Source organism: Otolemur garnettii, unplaced genomic scaffold (genome assembly GCF_000181295.1).
Source record: "Otolemur garnettii isolate 467f Iridium unplaced genomic scaffold, OtoGar3 scaffold00048, whole genome shotgun sequence".
Taxonomy (NCBI): domain Eukaryota; kingdom Metazoa; phylum Chordata; class Mammalia; order Primates; family Galagidae; genus Otolemur; species Otolemur garnettii.
In genome coordinates this window covers 13,009,153-13,026,115 of record NW_003852443.1, presented here as the reverse complement: position 1 = coordinate 13,026,115, position 16,963 = coordinate 13,009,153, and the positions used below count along the sequence as shown (strand labels likewise).

The following is a 16,963-nucleotide window of genomic DNA, read 5'->3' as shown; positions in this document are numbered from 1 at the left end:
ACTCTGTCTCCAAAAAAAAAATCTTAGGGTAAGAAAATCTGTTTATGAAGCAAAGCTGGATTGATGTTCCTGGGAGCCCCAGACTGACTGTTAAGGTTTTCCACTGACATCTGCTTGTCTTGATCCCTAGAGACTCATTAACTCTTTCTTATGGTAGTCTTTGGCATTCTTGACTCAGTAAAAATATTTTTTTCTTTTTTAATCTTTAATAATAAGTATTATACATGTATGTTATAAAATGGCTAACCCCTAATACTTATAATATGCCAGGAACTATTCCAGGCACTTTATGAATATTAATTCATTTGTTCCTCAGAATAGCTCTGTGAAGTAGGTAACACGATTATCCTCATTTGACAGATGAACAACCAAGGCACATAGAGGACAAGTAATGGTCTCAAGGCCACACGGCTGAGCCAGTAAGTGGTAGGGCTGGACATGAACCCAGGCAGCTTGGCACAAGTCCCTGCTCTTAGCCACACTTTATTGCCTTTCTAACCAAGAGCAGGCAGAAGGAGCACTTCTGGAGAATCTTGGTATGCGCCCCCTTTCCAGTTTCAGTGATGCTTTTGCACTATCACAATAGAGTTGGAGAAATTTCAAGACGTAGGCTTTCATGTGGTTATCACATCTGAGCATGAACGGCCCATTTCCTTTGCCTGCAAAGATCATTTTTACAAAGGACTCTTGCATCCATACGGAAACATTTACAGATAAAATGATAGACTGGTCTTGGATTCGCTTCAAAATAAAGTGAAGGGAAATGGATGATGGTATAGATTAAACCAGACTGGCCGTGATAATATTTGAAGCTGAGAGAAAAGTATATGGAGGTTCATTATATTGTGCTCTTTACTCTTGTGTTTGTTTGGAATTTTCCGTAATACGAAGTTAAAAAGTAAAAGATTCTCACAGAGTGAGCATGAGACTAAGAGAGGAATTGCACTCAAAAAAAGGAAAAAGAATTTTATGGTTCAGATTTGTCTAGTTTTTCATGGAAAAAGAAGTATGACAATGCACCTTTTAAATGGAGACTTAGAAAAGAGGTCTTAAAGACTGGAACTTCTTTCTTACTCTAAACCAAATTAAATCCAGTCCAACCCCAGAGAAGAATATTGATGATAACATACAGTCTGTTATTCTACATCTTTCTTTACTGGGAATAAGTCAGAAACAGTTGATGAGTGTGGGCACTGTTGGTGTAGCCCAGAATTCATGCTTCTTCGTACGTAATATTTCCCAGTACATTTATCTGTGCTGATTGTGAAGTCTAATAAAGCAGACAACAGGGCAGCAGGTGCAGGAGTCTGAGCTCCCCGTGCTCCGGCTTAGCTCCGCATGGCAGAGTTTGGTGCAGGTCTCCCTAGCTGTGTTTACTGGGCCTTTGCCCTGGTAACCAGCAGCCTCAATCCTTGCTCTCATTCCTATACTTCACCCTTTTTAAAAGTAGAGTTCAGTGTTTACTTAATATCATTTTCATTAAAGAATTTAACATTTTTATTTAGGATTGTGATTCTTTCTACTAGTATTCTGTGACAGAGCTGTATGAGTTTGGAATGATCTGCCCTATCCCTCTTTAGGCCCACTTTGTCTTCAGTGTGTGATTTTGCAGAATGCAGGTATTTTTAAGCATTAAGAGAAACACTGGCACTTGTAACTAACCCAGTAGAAATTATAAGCGAGTATTTTCCAACTTGCGTTAAAATTTATTTTATACTGTAAAAGTGGCATCCTGCTACTCTTTCCACTTGTTACGTGTTCATTGTAATATGTAAGTGATTTGGGTGTATTTTTGTCTCTGATATTTAAATAGAAATTTGGCCCGAAATTATTTGCCTTGATCTGGATTGTTGCAATTAGGTCTCTACAATTGCAATTATATTTCAGTATGCAAAACAGCTTTTGAATTTCTTTATTAGAAACTCACTATTACATTAACTAACATTTCAAGAATATGCACGTGTGGTACACTGATTAAATGATAGTCTAATATCTTACACAACAAGGACATTAAGCCCAGTGTAGAAGCCTTGAAGTTGGCGCATCTTGATCATATCGTGGACTAACCTACTTCTTTAGCACCAAAGGAATCTTGTGTTTCAGACATGTGAGGTATAAAGAAAGTTTAAGATGGATTTTATTTCCTAAATTCAAGACTTTTTTTCCCCTGATAAAACAACTGCATCTCCCGTGTATTTGAGTTGACTGAACATCTGGCGGCAGCCCCCATTTCCAGCTCTGGCTGCTAAATCTGCTCTAGATACATACACTTTATGCACCTTCACTCCCCGAGCATGCTCTCTTTGTTCTTTCCTTTCCCCATGATCATCATCAAGGCTTTCCTGGTTATTCTTTTATCCCAGCCCAGGCTTAGTACTCCTTTCCCTAAACCACAGTCTGGCCTCACCTTGTACCGTTATGTTTTAAAAACGTCTTTTCTTTCCAAATGGATTGCAAGCTCTACAAGAGATAGAGCTAGTTTGTGCATGTGTTTCCCTTTTGTACTTTACATCTGCTTATAAAGTATATGCCCAACCTTGTTGTTGCCTGATGTAGCCAGACCCCTACGAGAGGCGGTAAATATCCTACAAGAGGCACATTTTATGTAGCAATTCAACCAGAAGTCGTTACCTGTCCTGTATTCATAGTAGAAAAATAATTGGCTAGAGTATTTTGTTATTATTTTTTTCAGTCCTTAGGCTTTTAGAGTAGTAATACCTGGATTAAAATAAGTCAGCTCACCAACAGAACTGTTAGCCTTTTGCAGTGAGAGTGGGGAGATGAATAAAACAGAAAGCTGGTAGTAGGGAACTGTCAGGTCGTTCTAGTGGCTTACCTCAGGTACTCAAAATATTTAAAGGCAAAGAAGAAAAGAAAGGTGGGTATTGGTTCAAGTCCTAAAATGACATTTCTAAATAAGGGAAAATAATAGTTAAAGCTAAGAGTTTGTTAAGAAGCAGTTCTTACTCTTAACTAAGAAAACATGTTGAAGAGGTTAAGAGCAGAATTGTTGGTTCTGTAACTTGCTTCCTATGTGATGCTAGGCAATTATTGGTTCTGTAACTTGCTTCCTATGTGATGCTAGGCAGTTAGCACCTTTCTAAGACTGGTTATCTTTACTGCATGGTGAAGATAACAGAGAAGGAAATATACATAGAGATGCTTAATCAGTGGCCCTGATCGTGATTTTTTACTATTATTTTTTAACAAAGTCTGTATATACCTAAGAATCGAAACCCCTCCAGAGAAACTTATGATAAGATCCCAGACCAAATGTTGTATTGTAACCAGAATATACATAAAATGTTATTACCACAAAATTCTATGTTGTCCTTGCTTTTTAAATGTTCACTTTGATTATTTCTATCCAGTAGATTCTTAACTATAAAATTAAGATTTTTTTTTCAGAGTGCCTGTCATTCAGTTACAAAAGAATTTGCACGTTATTTCAAGAAATGATTACATGTAGTGAAAAATAATATTCTTTAAAAGTTCGTCAGCTCCTTCTGCCGCTCTTTCTTGCAAGATGAAAAATTCTTTAGTTATTGTATAGTTCTGGTGCAAACAATTAAAACATTTTCCCTTTAAGCCTGACACATGGTGGGAGAGATTAGGATGAGAAGAAAGTTAAAGAAGATGATATTTTTTAAGCTTCCTACTGAAGGAATTTTCCTCTTTGCTTATTTTAAGGCTTAATGTACATCAGTAACATTTAGCTACTTACACCCTCTTCTTAAAATGCACACGTGTGTGCACCTGCCCTTGAAAGAGAACAATGATGACAGAACCCAGTAAGTAGCCCAGTTTCACATTTCTAAGAAATGGAGAAATTGCTTTTCTTGATAATATACAAAGCACTGAAGCCCTGAAGCCCTGAGAGCAAGCTCCCTCAACATTGTTCCTTCCTGTTTTTGTGCTGCTAAATTAAAACGCATGTTTTAATTGCTGCAGCTATAATTTGTTCAGAAATGGTATAATTATGAGGTGTGATGAAGAGAGAATGTGCATCACCCTTTTTATTATCTTCCTCCCTTTTTGTTTTAACCTTTTGTCTCAACCTTGGCTAGAGCCTAAAAGCACAGACTCAGGAAATACCCTTAACCACTGCTCACTTCTAGTGAACGGCAGCCGATGGTGTCCCGGCACTAAGGCCAGTCATAACCTGAAGTAAATATCGAGAGCAGTAAAGTTATGATGGCTTTAAAATTGGGGGATTTCTTTGTCTAACCAACTTATCTGGGAAGTTTTGTTCGTGTCAGTAGATTGAGGGGTAGTTTTTTTGTTCTCATAGCATTGTATTTTAAAAATTTTCAACCATAGAGAAAAGTTTAAAGAATTTGACAGTGAGCACTAGCAGACTGTCGTTAACTTCTACAGCATTATCACATAGGTAGATTTTAAGAGGACTTTTTCCTTTTAGAAGTCCTTAATCATAACTCAAAGAGATTAGTAATATTCTCTTCACCTAGACTCACTTATTATCCTCATCTTAGGCCACATGGTAGAAAAACAACATCTGAGTCTATTATGTTTGTGAATAATTAATTGAAAATAAAGAATACGGTTCTCTAAACCTAAGTAGCCTGACGTTTGAAGTCAGGACACTGTATCGCGTTTTTATTTGTTATGGTGGATTGAGTTTATCACTGTGCTTGTGCATATGTCCATTTTCCCTTAAAGATCTCCTTTCTGAGGTTCCACCAAGTGATTACTTATTTTCTCTTCTTCAGAAACGGCCATCATTCAAGCAAATCATTTCGATTCTGGAGTCTATGTCGAATGACACGAACCTTCCTGACCAGTGTAACTCATTCCTGCACAACAAGGCTGAGTGGAGGTGGGTAGCCCCGACTCGGCCTCTGGCTATGAGAGTCCCGGACTGGTCTCCGTGAAGAAGAAAACTAGATGCCTTGATGACAGTCCTGATTTCTAAGCACAGCTTAGGAAAAAACTTCTTTCATAAAGATTTTAGAGATAGAATATGTCCTTTGTTTCATAGCAAAAAAAAAAAAAAAAAGAATGTTTTTTAAGCCTTTTTAGATGTCTGAGTATTTGGAAAGAATATTGAAATCATATCATCTGAGACAAAAGATGGTTAAGACACTTCTCTATAGATATTCTTTGTTAGGAAGCTTTGGCCTCTAGTCAGTAAGAAATAAGAATGCTGTTTGCCTTAAAATTGGCAGAGTATGGGATCTGCTAGTGCAGTGGTTCTCAACCTTCCTAATGCCGCAGTGTATTTTCATTGTTAAAAAGGGGTCGCGACCCACAGGTTGAGAACCCGGAGACTATAAAAACACTTTTCGAAGAAAACTTTGGATATTAAAAAATCCTATTAAAATTCATTAAGTGTAAAACAAACTTAGTAATGAGAGAATTGAATTGTACAAGTGGAAAAGTAAGCCCAGGATGAAAGATTTTAGCCAGGTCACCTGCTGCATGAATATAAATAGCATGTTTGGGAGCTGACATGATTCCTGTCCTGACTCAGCAGAGATTGTAAATAACTTCATCTCTGCTTCCCGAGAGCCATGGCGGTAACATGACGCCTTACGCCATCTGCTGATGCCAAATGGATACTGCATGCACTTTGAAAATGAACTGAGTTGTTTACTTCTATTATTAGACATTTCTCTGGGTTTTCTGTTTGACTGGTATTTTATAATTAAATAATCGGGTTTATAATCAGGTTTTATAATCAATTTATAATCAGGTTTTAAAACCTGATTTATTTTCATTCCTTTGAAACATCTCTATCTAGGGCTAGTGAGTTAAATGAATTTTTATTTAAGGATACAAAAGTATTATACGCTCCAGTCTAGATATGAGAGACCTTTTTCTTAACAAAACATGTAAGGGGCAGCACCTGTGGCTCAAAGGAGTAGGGCGCTGACCCCATATGCCAGAGGTGGTGGGTTCAAGCCCAGCCCTGGCCAAAAACTGCAAAAAAAACCCCACAAAAAAACATGTAAGTAATATTTGTTTCTTATAGTGAATATTATAGTGCACATATAATCAGATAATCCCCCTTTAAAATCCATATGCAACTTGCCATTATTCTTAAGACAGACCAAAATACTTAAGAAGACTCGTATGAACTTCTGTACTCTGGCTTCACCAGCCTCATCTTAAGAACATCATTCTGCTCCTTAATTTCTGGCTTTCGATTCCTTGACAGATGCCTATTTCTCCCTTACTCAGGGTCTTTGCAAATGTGATTTCTTTTCTTTAAAACTTATCCCATTTCAGCTGCACACCACCCACACCCCACCTTAGCGGCTATTTGCCATTCAGATCGCATAGCAGCTGAACAATATTTTTAGGAAAGTGTTTCCGACTCTAGGCCAGATCAGATTCTACTTTGTGTGCGCTGAGACCATCTCCATCGTAGCCTTTACTGCTATTGAATTAATTCTGCAGTGAGTTATTTCATGTGCATATTATGGGCTAAAATGTAAGAGGGACAGTCACTTCTGTTCATCACTGTACACGCAACATCTAGAATGTGCCTTCAGCACAGCATTTGTTCAGTAACATTTAGGGAAAAAAGGAAGACTATACCATAGTGGTAATAATATAAAAGGGCATTATATTAAACAAGAGAATATAAATATGTAAGTTAATTTGTTTGCCGTGACAAAAGTGCTTTTTGTATTTATTTATCCATTGAACTTCTGCTAGTGTGAAAACCACCGGTGCTATTCTAGGCTTGGGCTGTAGCAGTGAGCACAACAGTTCCAGTGCTCTTGGAGCTCTCCAGGAATGTCCAATATTAAACCATTAAATATAAATATACAAAATTATCTCATTACCATTTTGACAAGTAATCAGCAGAAGTACTAGATGTATCCAGCATGTAACCATGAAATCTCATCTGTCCTGGGGATGTAATAAAAGGACTCTTAGAGGAAATGCTATTTGATCTAGTATCCAAAGGATTAGTCGGATTTCAGTCCTAATATCATACCTTTGCAATAGGGAGTTCTCGAAAGTATATCAACAAAATCAGAAAACAGGTAGAAAGTTGGTAAGTTTTCTATAGAAAAATTAAAAACCTCCATTTGACCAAATGACACACGGTCACCACTTTTACCCCTGTCTGATAGATCAACCACTCTGAAACTTTTGGTCTCAGGACCCCATTATATCCTTAAAAATTATCGAGGGCACCAAACAATTTTCATTAAAATGAGTTATATCTGTCAACATTTACCACATTCAAAATTAGAGCAGAGGAAAAAATTCAATATGTATTTGTTCGTTTAAATAACAATAATAAATCCTGCTTCTGCATTCAGCCCAGGGCACTGTCAACATGTCATGAAACCAGCTCGGCTCTTATAGCTCAACTGGCAAGGCGCCAGCCATGTACACCTAAGGTGGCGGGTTCGAATCCCCAGCCTGGACCCACCAAACAACAATGACGGCTACAACCAAAAAATAGCCGGGCGTTGTGGCGGGCGCCTGTGGTCCCAGCTACTTGGGAGGTGAAGGCAGGAGACTTGCTTGAGCCCAGGAGTTGGAGGTTGCTGTGAGCTGTAATGCCACGGCACTCTACCCAGGGGGACAGCTTGAGACTCTGTCTCAAAAAAAAAAAAAACATGTCATGAAACCCATGGGAGACTTTGTATGTTTGGAGAGAAGGACAGTAGAAAAGGCAACTTCTGTGTTAGTGCCGTTCTAAGGACCAGTTTAACCTCAAGAATCCCTTAAAAGTTGTCATGAGTCTCCAGGCTACATACCCAGTACTGCTATGATAGAGTTTGTCCTTAAAATAATATTTTAATTAAAATACCATACTAAAAGACATGAAAAGGCATAAAAGAAGGAAGTAAAAAGGCTACTAAATATATGAAAAATATTCAACCTCAATTAGTAATCAAATAAGTACAAGGGAAAATAATTAATTCATCAGATTAACAACAATCTACATTATAACAATATCCAGTGCTATATAGACTTTCTCATCGTTCCTGGTGGGAAAATGCTACCTTTCTGGATGACAGGATAGATCAAATGCTCTAAAAATGTTCATATTCTTTTTCCTAGAAATTCTACTGTTACCACTACTCTATGTTCCTGAGAAAACAAATGGGAAGGCCGTGCAAGAACATACAGACACTTGTTCAGCAAAGCATTACTTAGAAATGTAAAACTGGGAATGGCATGAAGTGCAGTCAAAGGGGAATTTTTTTAATTTTTTTCATTAAATCATAACTTTGTACATACATAGATGCATTTATGGGGTTCAGGGTACCGCTCCGGTATACAGTGTGAAATGCTTACATTGAACTAGGTAACATATCCATCACAATTATACTCATTTCTTAATAGTTTTGAAATGTACCATTGCATCATGCACATTAGGTGAGGTCCCTCCAGATACCCTCCCTCCTCCCATATCCCCCCTTCCACTCTCTCTCCTCTTCCGTTCTACTTTCTGGACTGTAGTTATGTTTTGCCATTCATATGAGTGTGTAAGGGGTTATATATTGATTTCATGGTAGTACTGAGTACATTGGATACTTTTTTTTCCATCTAGAGATAAGGGAAATAAATGGTTTTAAGCAGTGCTATCTCGACACACAGAATAATATGGAGCCATTTCTGATGACACAGATCTGATAAACTATTTAAAAATAGAGACTACAGTGTAGTTTGTTTAGAATGACTCATGTTTTATAAAATAAACATATACTTACGTGTACATATATGTATACGCAGAGAAAAGTATCGTAAAGTATTATCTCTGGGTAACAGGATTATGGATGTTTTCTATTTGTGTCTCTTTATTTTCTACTTTTTCTACATTAAACCTGGATTAGTTGAATGCTAAATTCATTTTTAAAAAGCTCAAAGATGAAAAATTAGAGGAATAAGATTGGTAATAAAAGACGGGAGAGAAGAGGTAAAATGCATTGATATATTTTAGTATAATACACATAGTTGCCTGGGGGGCTTCATTAGTGGCTCTTTCAGGAACTGTTAATCCTGCTCTGAGAGCTGGAGAGATAATATATATCTTTCTCTGAACCAGTGAATCACAGTTTGAGAAGCAGCAGAGCCGTTTTAACTGAACTTGGCAATTGGTTTAAAACATGGGGAATAATTATATTAATTATAATAATAATAAACAGTTGTCATTTATTAGGTTCTTACCAGATGCTTGTACTTCATTTGGATTATCTTTTTTAATCCCCATAGCAACCCTAAATTATATCACAGATGCAGAAACTGAGGCCTCGGCAGGTTGGGTAACTTGCCCAAGACCAGGCAGTCCTGAGACGCAGCCAGGCATGGAGCGCGGGTAGCCTGTGACAGGCTGCTCTTGCACACGCTAGACCTGTGGCCATTGTCATGCTGTCTACTCATTAGCATGCAGTGTTCACTTGACTAGATCTGAGCTGAGAGGAGTATTCCAAAGCACGATTATTTCAGGTTATCATTAAGGCAGAAAGACTGTCTAACCCAATATGCAAAGTGCTGAAAGAGAATTATGTGTTTTTATTAGATAATCTGGGTGTTTCAAAGGACAACACATCCAAGCCACTGCTTTTTTCCTCCCAACTTTTGTCTGGTGTCTGAAACCACGTGACTAGTATTTTAGTAAATTAGAATCACAGTGCAGTCTGACTCCAATACCGCTGTGATGTTGCTGGCAAATGATTGTTTTCTGGTAGAGCTCTCTCTACACACAGACCAGATGGAACTTGTATTTTTAGAAAATTGAATAATTATTCTGAAAATTCTTTTTAAAACTAGATTATTAAAAACCACACAAACTGTGCCCTTTCCTTTGACCTACTAAATGATAGGAAAGAATTCTCGTGCCAGACCCGCCCTTGTTCATCTGATCTCAGCTTGTTTCTCCCCCGGCTGACTTAGCCGCAATGATGACATTGACCATTAAGAACAGAAAATGTGTCATCCTGTTGGTCATGTTTCCAGTTGGCATCACCCCACCCGTGCGGCTGCCCGCAGACCTGTGGTCCTCTGCACCCTGTGAGCTGGGAAGTGCAATTTGCATTCAGAGCCGTATCTCTTGGCAAAGGCCTTCTTTGGTGGTTTTTCCTCTGGGACCAAGTACTCTCCCCATGACATGCCTTCTTACAAAAAGATCAGACAATGTAATCCTTGCGACTTGGATGTTAGCACAAATCATATAATACATAACACTGAATTTAATATACATATTACATATTTATCATGTAATATATATGCTGTGGCACTCTGCTACCCAGTGACCTTGTCTTTCAAAATAAATTTTTCCATGGCATATGGAAAATTCATACTAACGAGAATTGATCTTTTTGGATTTGGTTTAAGAGAAAACCATCATTTTCACCAACTAAGACACTTAAACTATATTTTTAGAATAGGACGGTTATATAAATGTATCCACAAGCGCATCTGATCTGATGCAAAATAACGATGCAAATGCCTCTGATGCACCAGGAAAAACAGCCAGGGCAGTGGCGCTGTCTCCAGGTTGGGTTACATCCCTCGTGGCACATAACCCCATGCTCGATTTCAGGTCCTGGGGACAGGGGAGCAATGTTGGGAAGCTGGGCCTGAGGAGATGGTTTTTAAAGATTTACTCACTGTTTATTTCTAAGCCACAGCTCTCAGGTCATTTAACTGTTGATCTGTTTTCCAGAAGGGCTCACAATTGCAGTGGGCTCCCAGAGCTGGAACTTGAGATGAATTGTAGGCTTAAATTACAAGTGAAATAGAATGTGTTGGCCATTTACCCTGGTCAAAAAGAACACCAGTGAGATCAGTCTTGCTGGTAGGAGCAGGGCGACTGGCCTGGCAGGGGCTCCGTGGAGACTGCAGCCCAGGCTGCTGCCAGCTTGCCACCGGGCCTGTTCAGCTCTGCTGCCACCTCGTCCCCCTCTCACCTCTCTGTGATTGAAGATAGCTCACTCTTGCCTGAGTGGGGACAAAAGTGTCCCCTAAGGTTTGTTCCCCCTCAAACTTCCATTGAAAAATAAAAGCAATTTTTTTATGTGAATAAGCATATTTTTCTCAGAAATATCAAATGCAGCATTTAGATTTTATGATAGTAATAAATCTGGAGGACAGCTGATTTAGTGCCTTTCTCTAGGGACTGTACTGTGGCTTTCCCTACATCCTTCAGTGATTTTTCAAGTGGTACCAGTAAAGGGGATGGAGCACTGACAGTTGTGGGCGGCACAGCAGATGCTTTTCACCTTGAATGGCTCTTTCAGACAAGCAGGGAAGTGAAGTGTTGGGCCCAGATCTAGAGCCACCTCCATAGCTATTCCCTGAGGTGGGTTTTGCCAGTTAATACCCAGAACATTTTGTTTTTATTCATTTAATTAATTCTTGTCTGTGAGAGCCCTGGGATAAGCTGTTCAAGTATTCTGATTTTCCCTAGAAAGAAAAAGGCAGATTTTGATTACATAAATTCATTAACTTAGATCTGGGGGCTTCTACCTTCCTCACTCAGGGTCTCAACCAGTTACACAGTTTAACACAGGTTTCTCTCAGTGGCACTTGGAAGCAGTTGCTGGTGGCGTTTAGCAGCTATTCCAGGACAGTTACCTATTCCCAGACCCTTCCTTCCTCCACTCCCTCCTCTCTGCTGCCTTTGCTAGTCCTGGCTTCTCTGTCTCTCTCTCCCCCGTTCTCTAATTACTGATACTTACAAACCCTTCAGAAACTCAGGGGAAAGAGTTATTGTTTCTCAGAGCATAAATTTAGACTTAAACATTGTCTGGCTTGGCGCCTGTGGCTCAAGCGGCTAAGGCACCAGCCATATACACCTGAGCTGGCGGGTTCGAATCCAGCCGGGGCCCGCCGAACAATGACGGCTGCAACCAAAAAATAGCCAGGCGTTGTGGCGGGTGCCTGTGGTCCCAGCTACTTGGAAAGTGGAGGCAGGAGACTAGCTTGAGCCCAGGAGTTGGAGGTTGCTGTGAGCTGTGATGCCACTGTACTCTACCCAGAGATACAGCTTGAGGCTCTGTCTCAAAAAAATAAATAAATAAATAAATAAATAAACATTGCAATAGCCCAGAAAGAGAAAAAACCTTTATGCTTAGCCATCTTACCTATTTCAGTTTTGTGAGGAACATAATAGGGCATGTTGTTCCAAGGGGTGAGGCAGGTTCTCTGCTAAGGAGAGAACTTCCTTTCAAAATTACTAGAGTGAGAAACTCAGAGGGAATCTGATCCAGGGTTTCCTACACTCACCTTTTTTATTAAATACTTTAACAAATACTTTATTTTACTTTAATAAAAGGTAAATAAAAATTACTTTTTATTAAATTCTTATTTTATATTTTGTATAAGATGTATTATTTTATATTTTATATATGTATTTTATATTTTACATAAAATTTTATTTTTATATTTTATATAAGATACCTATTTTGTATTGTATATAAAATATGTAATGTTTTATATTTTATATAAAATGTTATTTTATACTCATATTTTATATAATATGAAAGTGTCTTTTATTAAATCCTGAAAATTTCTAGGCTACACCCAGCCCTACTAAATCATGAGCTTCAAGATGGTGTCCTAGGAATCTGTACTTTGTTGTTTTTTTTTGTTTGTTTGTTTCTTTGGCAGTTTCTTAACAAAGGACCTAGATAAGTCTTAGGAAGGGGCAAGTTGGGGAGCCCTGCTGTAGTATAACCATCACCCCTGGCAATGAAGGAAACTAAGTCAGGTCAGTCGCCCTCCGTCCTCCATTGGGTCACTCAGTGAATGACCCAATGGGTGGTGACTGCTTGGGTCACTCAGTGAATGACCCAATGGGTGGTGACTGCTTGGGTCACTCAGTGAATGAGGAGGCTAAAGTATCATTTTAGCCACTTACTACTGACGGTGTGATATTGATCACCTACCCTGATTATCATTGTCCCATCTATAACATAATGTCTGAGATTAGTACCTGTTTCTTGGGCTGTCATGGGAACAAGATGAAATAATATAAATAGCGCTTTGTGAGCTGTAAAGAGATAGATGAACATAAGCATTTAGTAAATGGCTGAACCAGGACGCCAACTCCATTGCTTATGCTGCACCCAGTGGTTTTTCAGTGTGTTGCTGTAATATTTTGAGCTCCTTTTTCCAGCTAGAAACTACCTGTTGATTTTTAAGAACATGAAAGATTCCTTCTTCTCTGGTAGTTTCCTGGTTGATTTAGAAGCACAAGCTTTCATCTTTTACTTTGATGGACCCCATAAGCAGTTGATACCTCTTAAGCTGGAGCTGGGTGTGGTGACTCACTGTCATCAGAGCTGCTCAGCAGGCCGAGGCAGGCGTTCGCTGGAGCCCAGGAGTTCTAGACTGCCGTGAGCTGTCATCATTGCTCCACTGCACTCCAGCCTGGGCAACAGAGTGAGCCTCTGCCTTTTTTTTTAAAAGAAAAACCCTTAGCGATATCTTTTAAGTAAGGTCAAGACTTAACATCAGTTATCCCCGTGCAGGTGTGAAATCGAGGCAACTCTTGAGAGGCTAAAGAAACTAGAGCGAGATCTCAGCTTTAAAGAGCAGGAACTTAAGGAACGAGAAAGACGTTTGAAGATGTGGGAGCAAAAGCTGACGGAGCAGTCCAACACCCCGGTGAGTATGCCGCCCCGGCCGTCCTGCCAGACGCCGCTCTCGGACGCGCCACGCGCAGGGCAGCATGGCACCTCGTCCGCCCAACCGAGGCACCGCTCGTGTCCTGCCTGCGCCTGGATAAAGGGCTGCGTTTACTTTCCAATAGTGCTCACATCTCATTTCAGTTAACAAAATGCCAGAAATTTAATTGAAAAGCTTATCCTATTTTTGGCTCTTTCCTTAAGAACTATTATATTGTGACAGTGTGTTAGAATATTAGAATAACAAAAATAAAATCCGATGTATTTTCACACCATCTGTTAGATCCCGAACATGCTCCTCGGTGCTGGTTAACTCTTTATAGTCAGTCCATCGGTAACTAATAAATGTGACAGCAAGGCAATGACTAAGAAAGTCTGCAGTGTGTCAGAACTTAATCGTGTTTTCCTTCTAAAATACAGCTAACCTTGATGACCTACGCATATAAATGACAAGCATTAATATTCCTTACTCAATTTAATGTTGTGGTTATGGGTAGCGGAAGACTGGAAAAAGACTTCTCTCTCCAGTGTTTACCACCCCTGGGAAGTATTTTTTTTTCCCCAAGTCTTAGATTTAGAGGATATAAAAATTCTTTTTAAAAAATTTACTATTTATACATGATGTGAGCTCATATGCTGATATGATGTATTAAAGTCTAATCAAAGTTCAGCATTCTTCCCTATTTTAAATGACCGTTTTCAGGAATTAAGTATAACTGTACCATTGATTTTCTAGGGTTTCTAATGGACAGTATTTGGTCCCTTAAAATTATAAATAATGGTAGATTAAAAGTAAACTTACATATTTTAAGTTCATTTGTGATTGTTTAAATTCATTGTTGCTAGGGCAGTTATACAAAAAAAATTTAAATGTCCTTTATTTTGTGATTTTCAAGAAGCTTTCCCTATTTTATCTTATTTTATTTTATGAGACAGAGTCTCATTCTGTTGCCCAGACTAGAGTGCCATGGCTAGGTGCCAACCTAGCTCACAGCAACTTCAAACTGCTGGCTTCAACTCCTAGGTTCAAGCCATCCTCCTGCCTAAGCCTCTGGAGTAGACTATAGGCGCATGCCCCCGATTACTTTTTTACTTTTAGTTGGGGGTCTCGTTCTTACTCAGGCTGGTCTCCAACTCCTGAGCTCAAGCAATCCACCCACCTCGACTTCCCAGAGTGTTAGGATCACAGGCATGAGCCACCTCACCGGGCCAGCTTCCCTATTTTCTGATTAAAGTCTTAATCTCCATTAAGCAGCAATGCCTAATTGCAAAGCGTTTTCCAATGTCTTAAGAATAAAATAGTTGGTCTCCTTTTCCAACGTGTATGGAAAAGCAACATGGTATCCAAAAAAGGAAAACAGAATGAAGTCAAATGTTTATTATCAGATTTAAATTTTTCAAAAATGATTTTGGTGATCTAGGGAATTCCAAAATAAGAATGGAGTCACTATACACGAGACCATCATGGAATGTTAAAAAGGTACCATATTTTCTAAGTTCCCTGAATTTACCTTGGCTTTTGAGAAAGACAACCAGGGAAGTTTCCTGTCCTCCCTGATTCGGTGCCCCTAGCAGACTGTAAGCGTCACCCTAGGAGTTTGCAGAGGGCACCACTTCTCCCTGAGCTGATGGGGCGGGAGCCAGAATGTGACCTCATCCCCACAGCAGGGCTTCTGAAGTCTGGGAGACTTTTTGTTTCGTTTTTTAAATGCATTGAAATGTTAAGCGATAAAGCACTGCATGGCTGGAATGTTTCTAAATGTGGTATTGTAAGAAAAGACTTTAAACTACCCATTAGAGTAGGCTTTAGAACCTTTCTGTAGTTTATTGGCATCAGTTTTTCTAAGAAATTATGGGCTGCCCTACACACATTATTGCTATTACTAACATAGTTGTATAATAAATAATAAAACGCGCCGAGCGCCCAGTAGGTTGTACACTTACATTTTTAACTCCAGAAAACTTTCTTTGCTGTAGGAGCAGCTCTGAGGGCTGCCACCTAACAATGGACAGCATAAAGCCAGCGCTGAAGGAGATTTTCTCCCTTTTTTCCTTATGAGGGATGTTTTCTTTCTTTCCGGTAGAACTTGCTTTTAATGTCTCTTTTGCTCAGAGCTGATATTTCTGAAGGAAAGAAAATTTATGCTCAGATATTCTATAAGTAGGTGTTTTCTTTTATCCTCATATCCGTTTTTATTTAACCGAGATGGCTGAGAGAAAGATAAAATAAACCTTTTGAAAAGAAGGTAGCTAAAGGTTTAGGTTTTCTGCGTGCGGCCTCATCTTAATTATTAACATTCACGTGACCTCATGAAAAAAACGTATCCTTGAATTCATTTCCAGGTCACTTTTTTATTTCCTAAAACTGAAACAACAAAGACATTTGGGAAGATGACTTCTTCATGCATAAACACGGAAATGTTTATTTTTTAATTATAGCCGAAGCACGAGGTAAAAAAAAAAAAAAACGGATTCCTTTTAAGAATGCAGGCTTACTTGGGAGACATTGGTTGAGATTAACCTCATGTGGAGAAGCACCCTTGAAATAACCAAATAAATAAGCCACAAAGAGTTCCCAAGAGTAGGTCGGCTGTTCAAAATAATTACACAAGATGGAACATAAACGTAACTACCGTGAAACGGAATCTTAGAACAATGTTCTGTTACAGGAAGAAAACTTGAATATTAGACAATAGAGAAGGATGATGATATAAATGAATTCTTTCTTTTCTTCCCAGTTTTCACAGGTATTTTCGTACGTGGGTGTCATTTAAATGTGAGAGACAATCTAGAATGTGTTGACAAATGAATTATTTATTAATGATAACTTGACTAAGTAGCATTAACTCAGATCTGGCCGTGAGAAATGGAAGCAAGCGTATAGCCAGACTACTAATCTAAAAAGTTAGTAGTTACCAACCTCAATTCCCCTAGAATTGTGTTGACTGCCAAACTGTTTTTGTCCTTCCTCTAAGCTTTTCTTCTTTGGTACACGGTTTCTTAACTTTTTATATGAGATGTAATCTCTATTTAATTTCTCTCTCTTTTTTTTAATATAATGGTTAACTGAAAGTTTCTGCGTGCAAGTGAAACTGGAGAATAATTAAGAGAAATCCTAAAGTCTATTTGGTTTTAAGCAAAATGAGGGCTTAAAACCTGCAACTTCCTTTCCCTTTGAAATTTGGCTTGCTGTGGTGCTCTGTAAACTTTGGGTTGTGATTGATTCTGTCATTCATAAATTACGGCCAGTAATTATGCTAGAGCCAAATCTGCCGTTAAAGAAATTCTCACATAATCCCTTACATTCGTTTATTTCACTAATCATTTACCTCCTGTGTTAG

General features: G+C 38.8%; 1 protein-coding gene across 2 annotated transcripts in view; it reads left to right on the top strand.

Annotated features, from left to right (window-relative positions):
- The window catches only part of MAP3K20 (mitogen-activated protein kinase kinase kinase 20), a 191,356-nt gene that overhangs the window by 125,559 nt on the left and 48,834 nt on the right, over positions 1–16,963 (top strand). For both annotated transcript variants that reach the window (XM_003791511.3, XM_012806200.2), the window contains 2 exons: positions 4,731–4,837; positions 13,467–13,602. In XM_003791511.3, the coding sequence (XP_003791559.1) occupies positions 4,731–4,837; positions 13,467–13,602 (243 nt within the window). The remainder of the gene's footprint in view (positions 1–4,730; positions 4,838–13,466; positions 13,603–16,963) is intronic.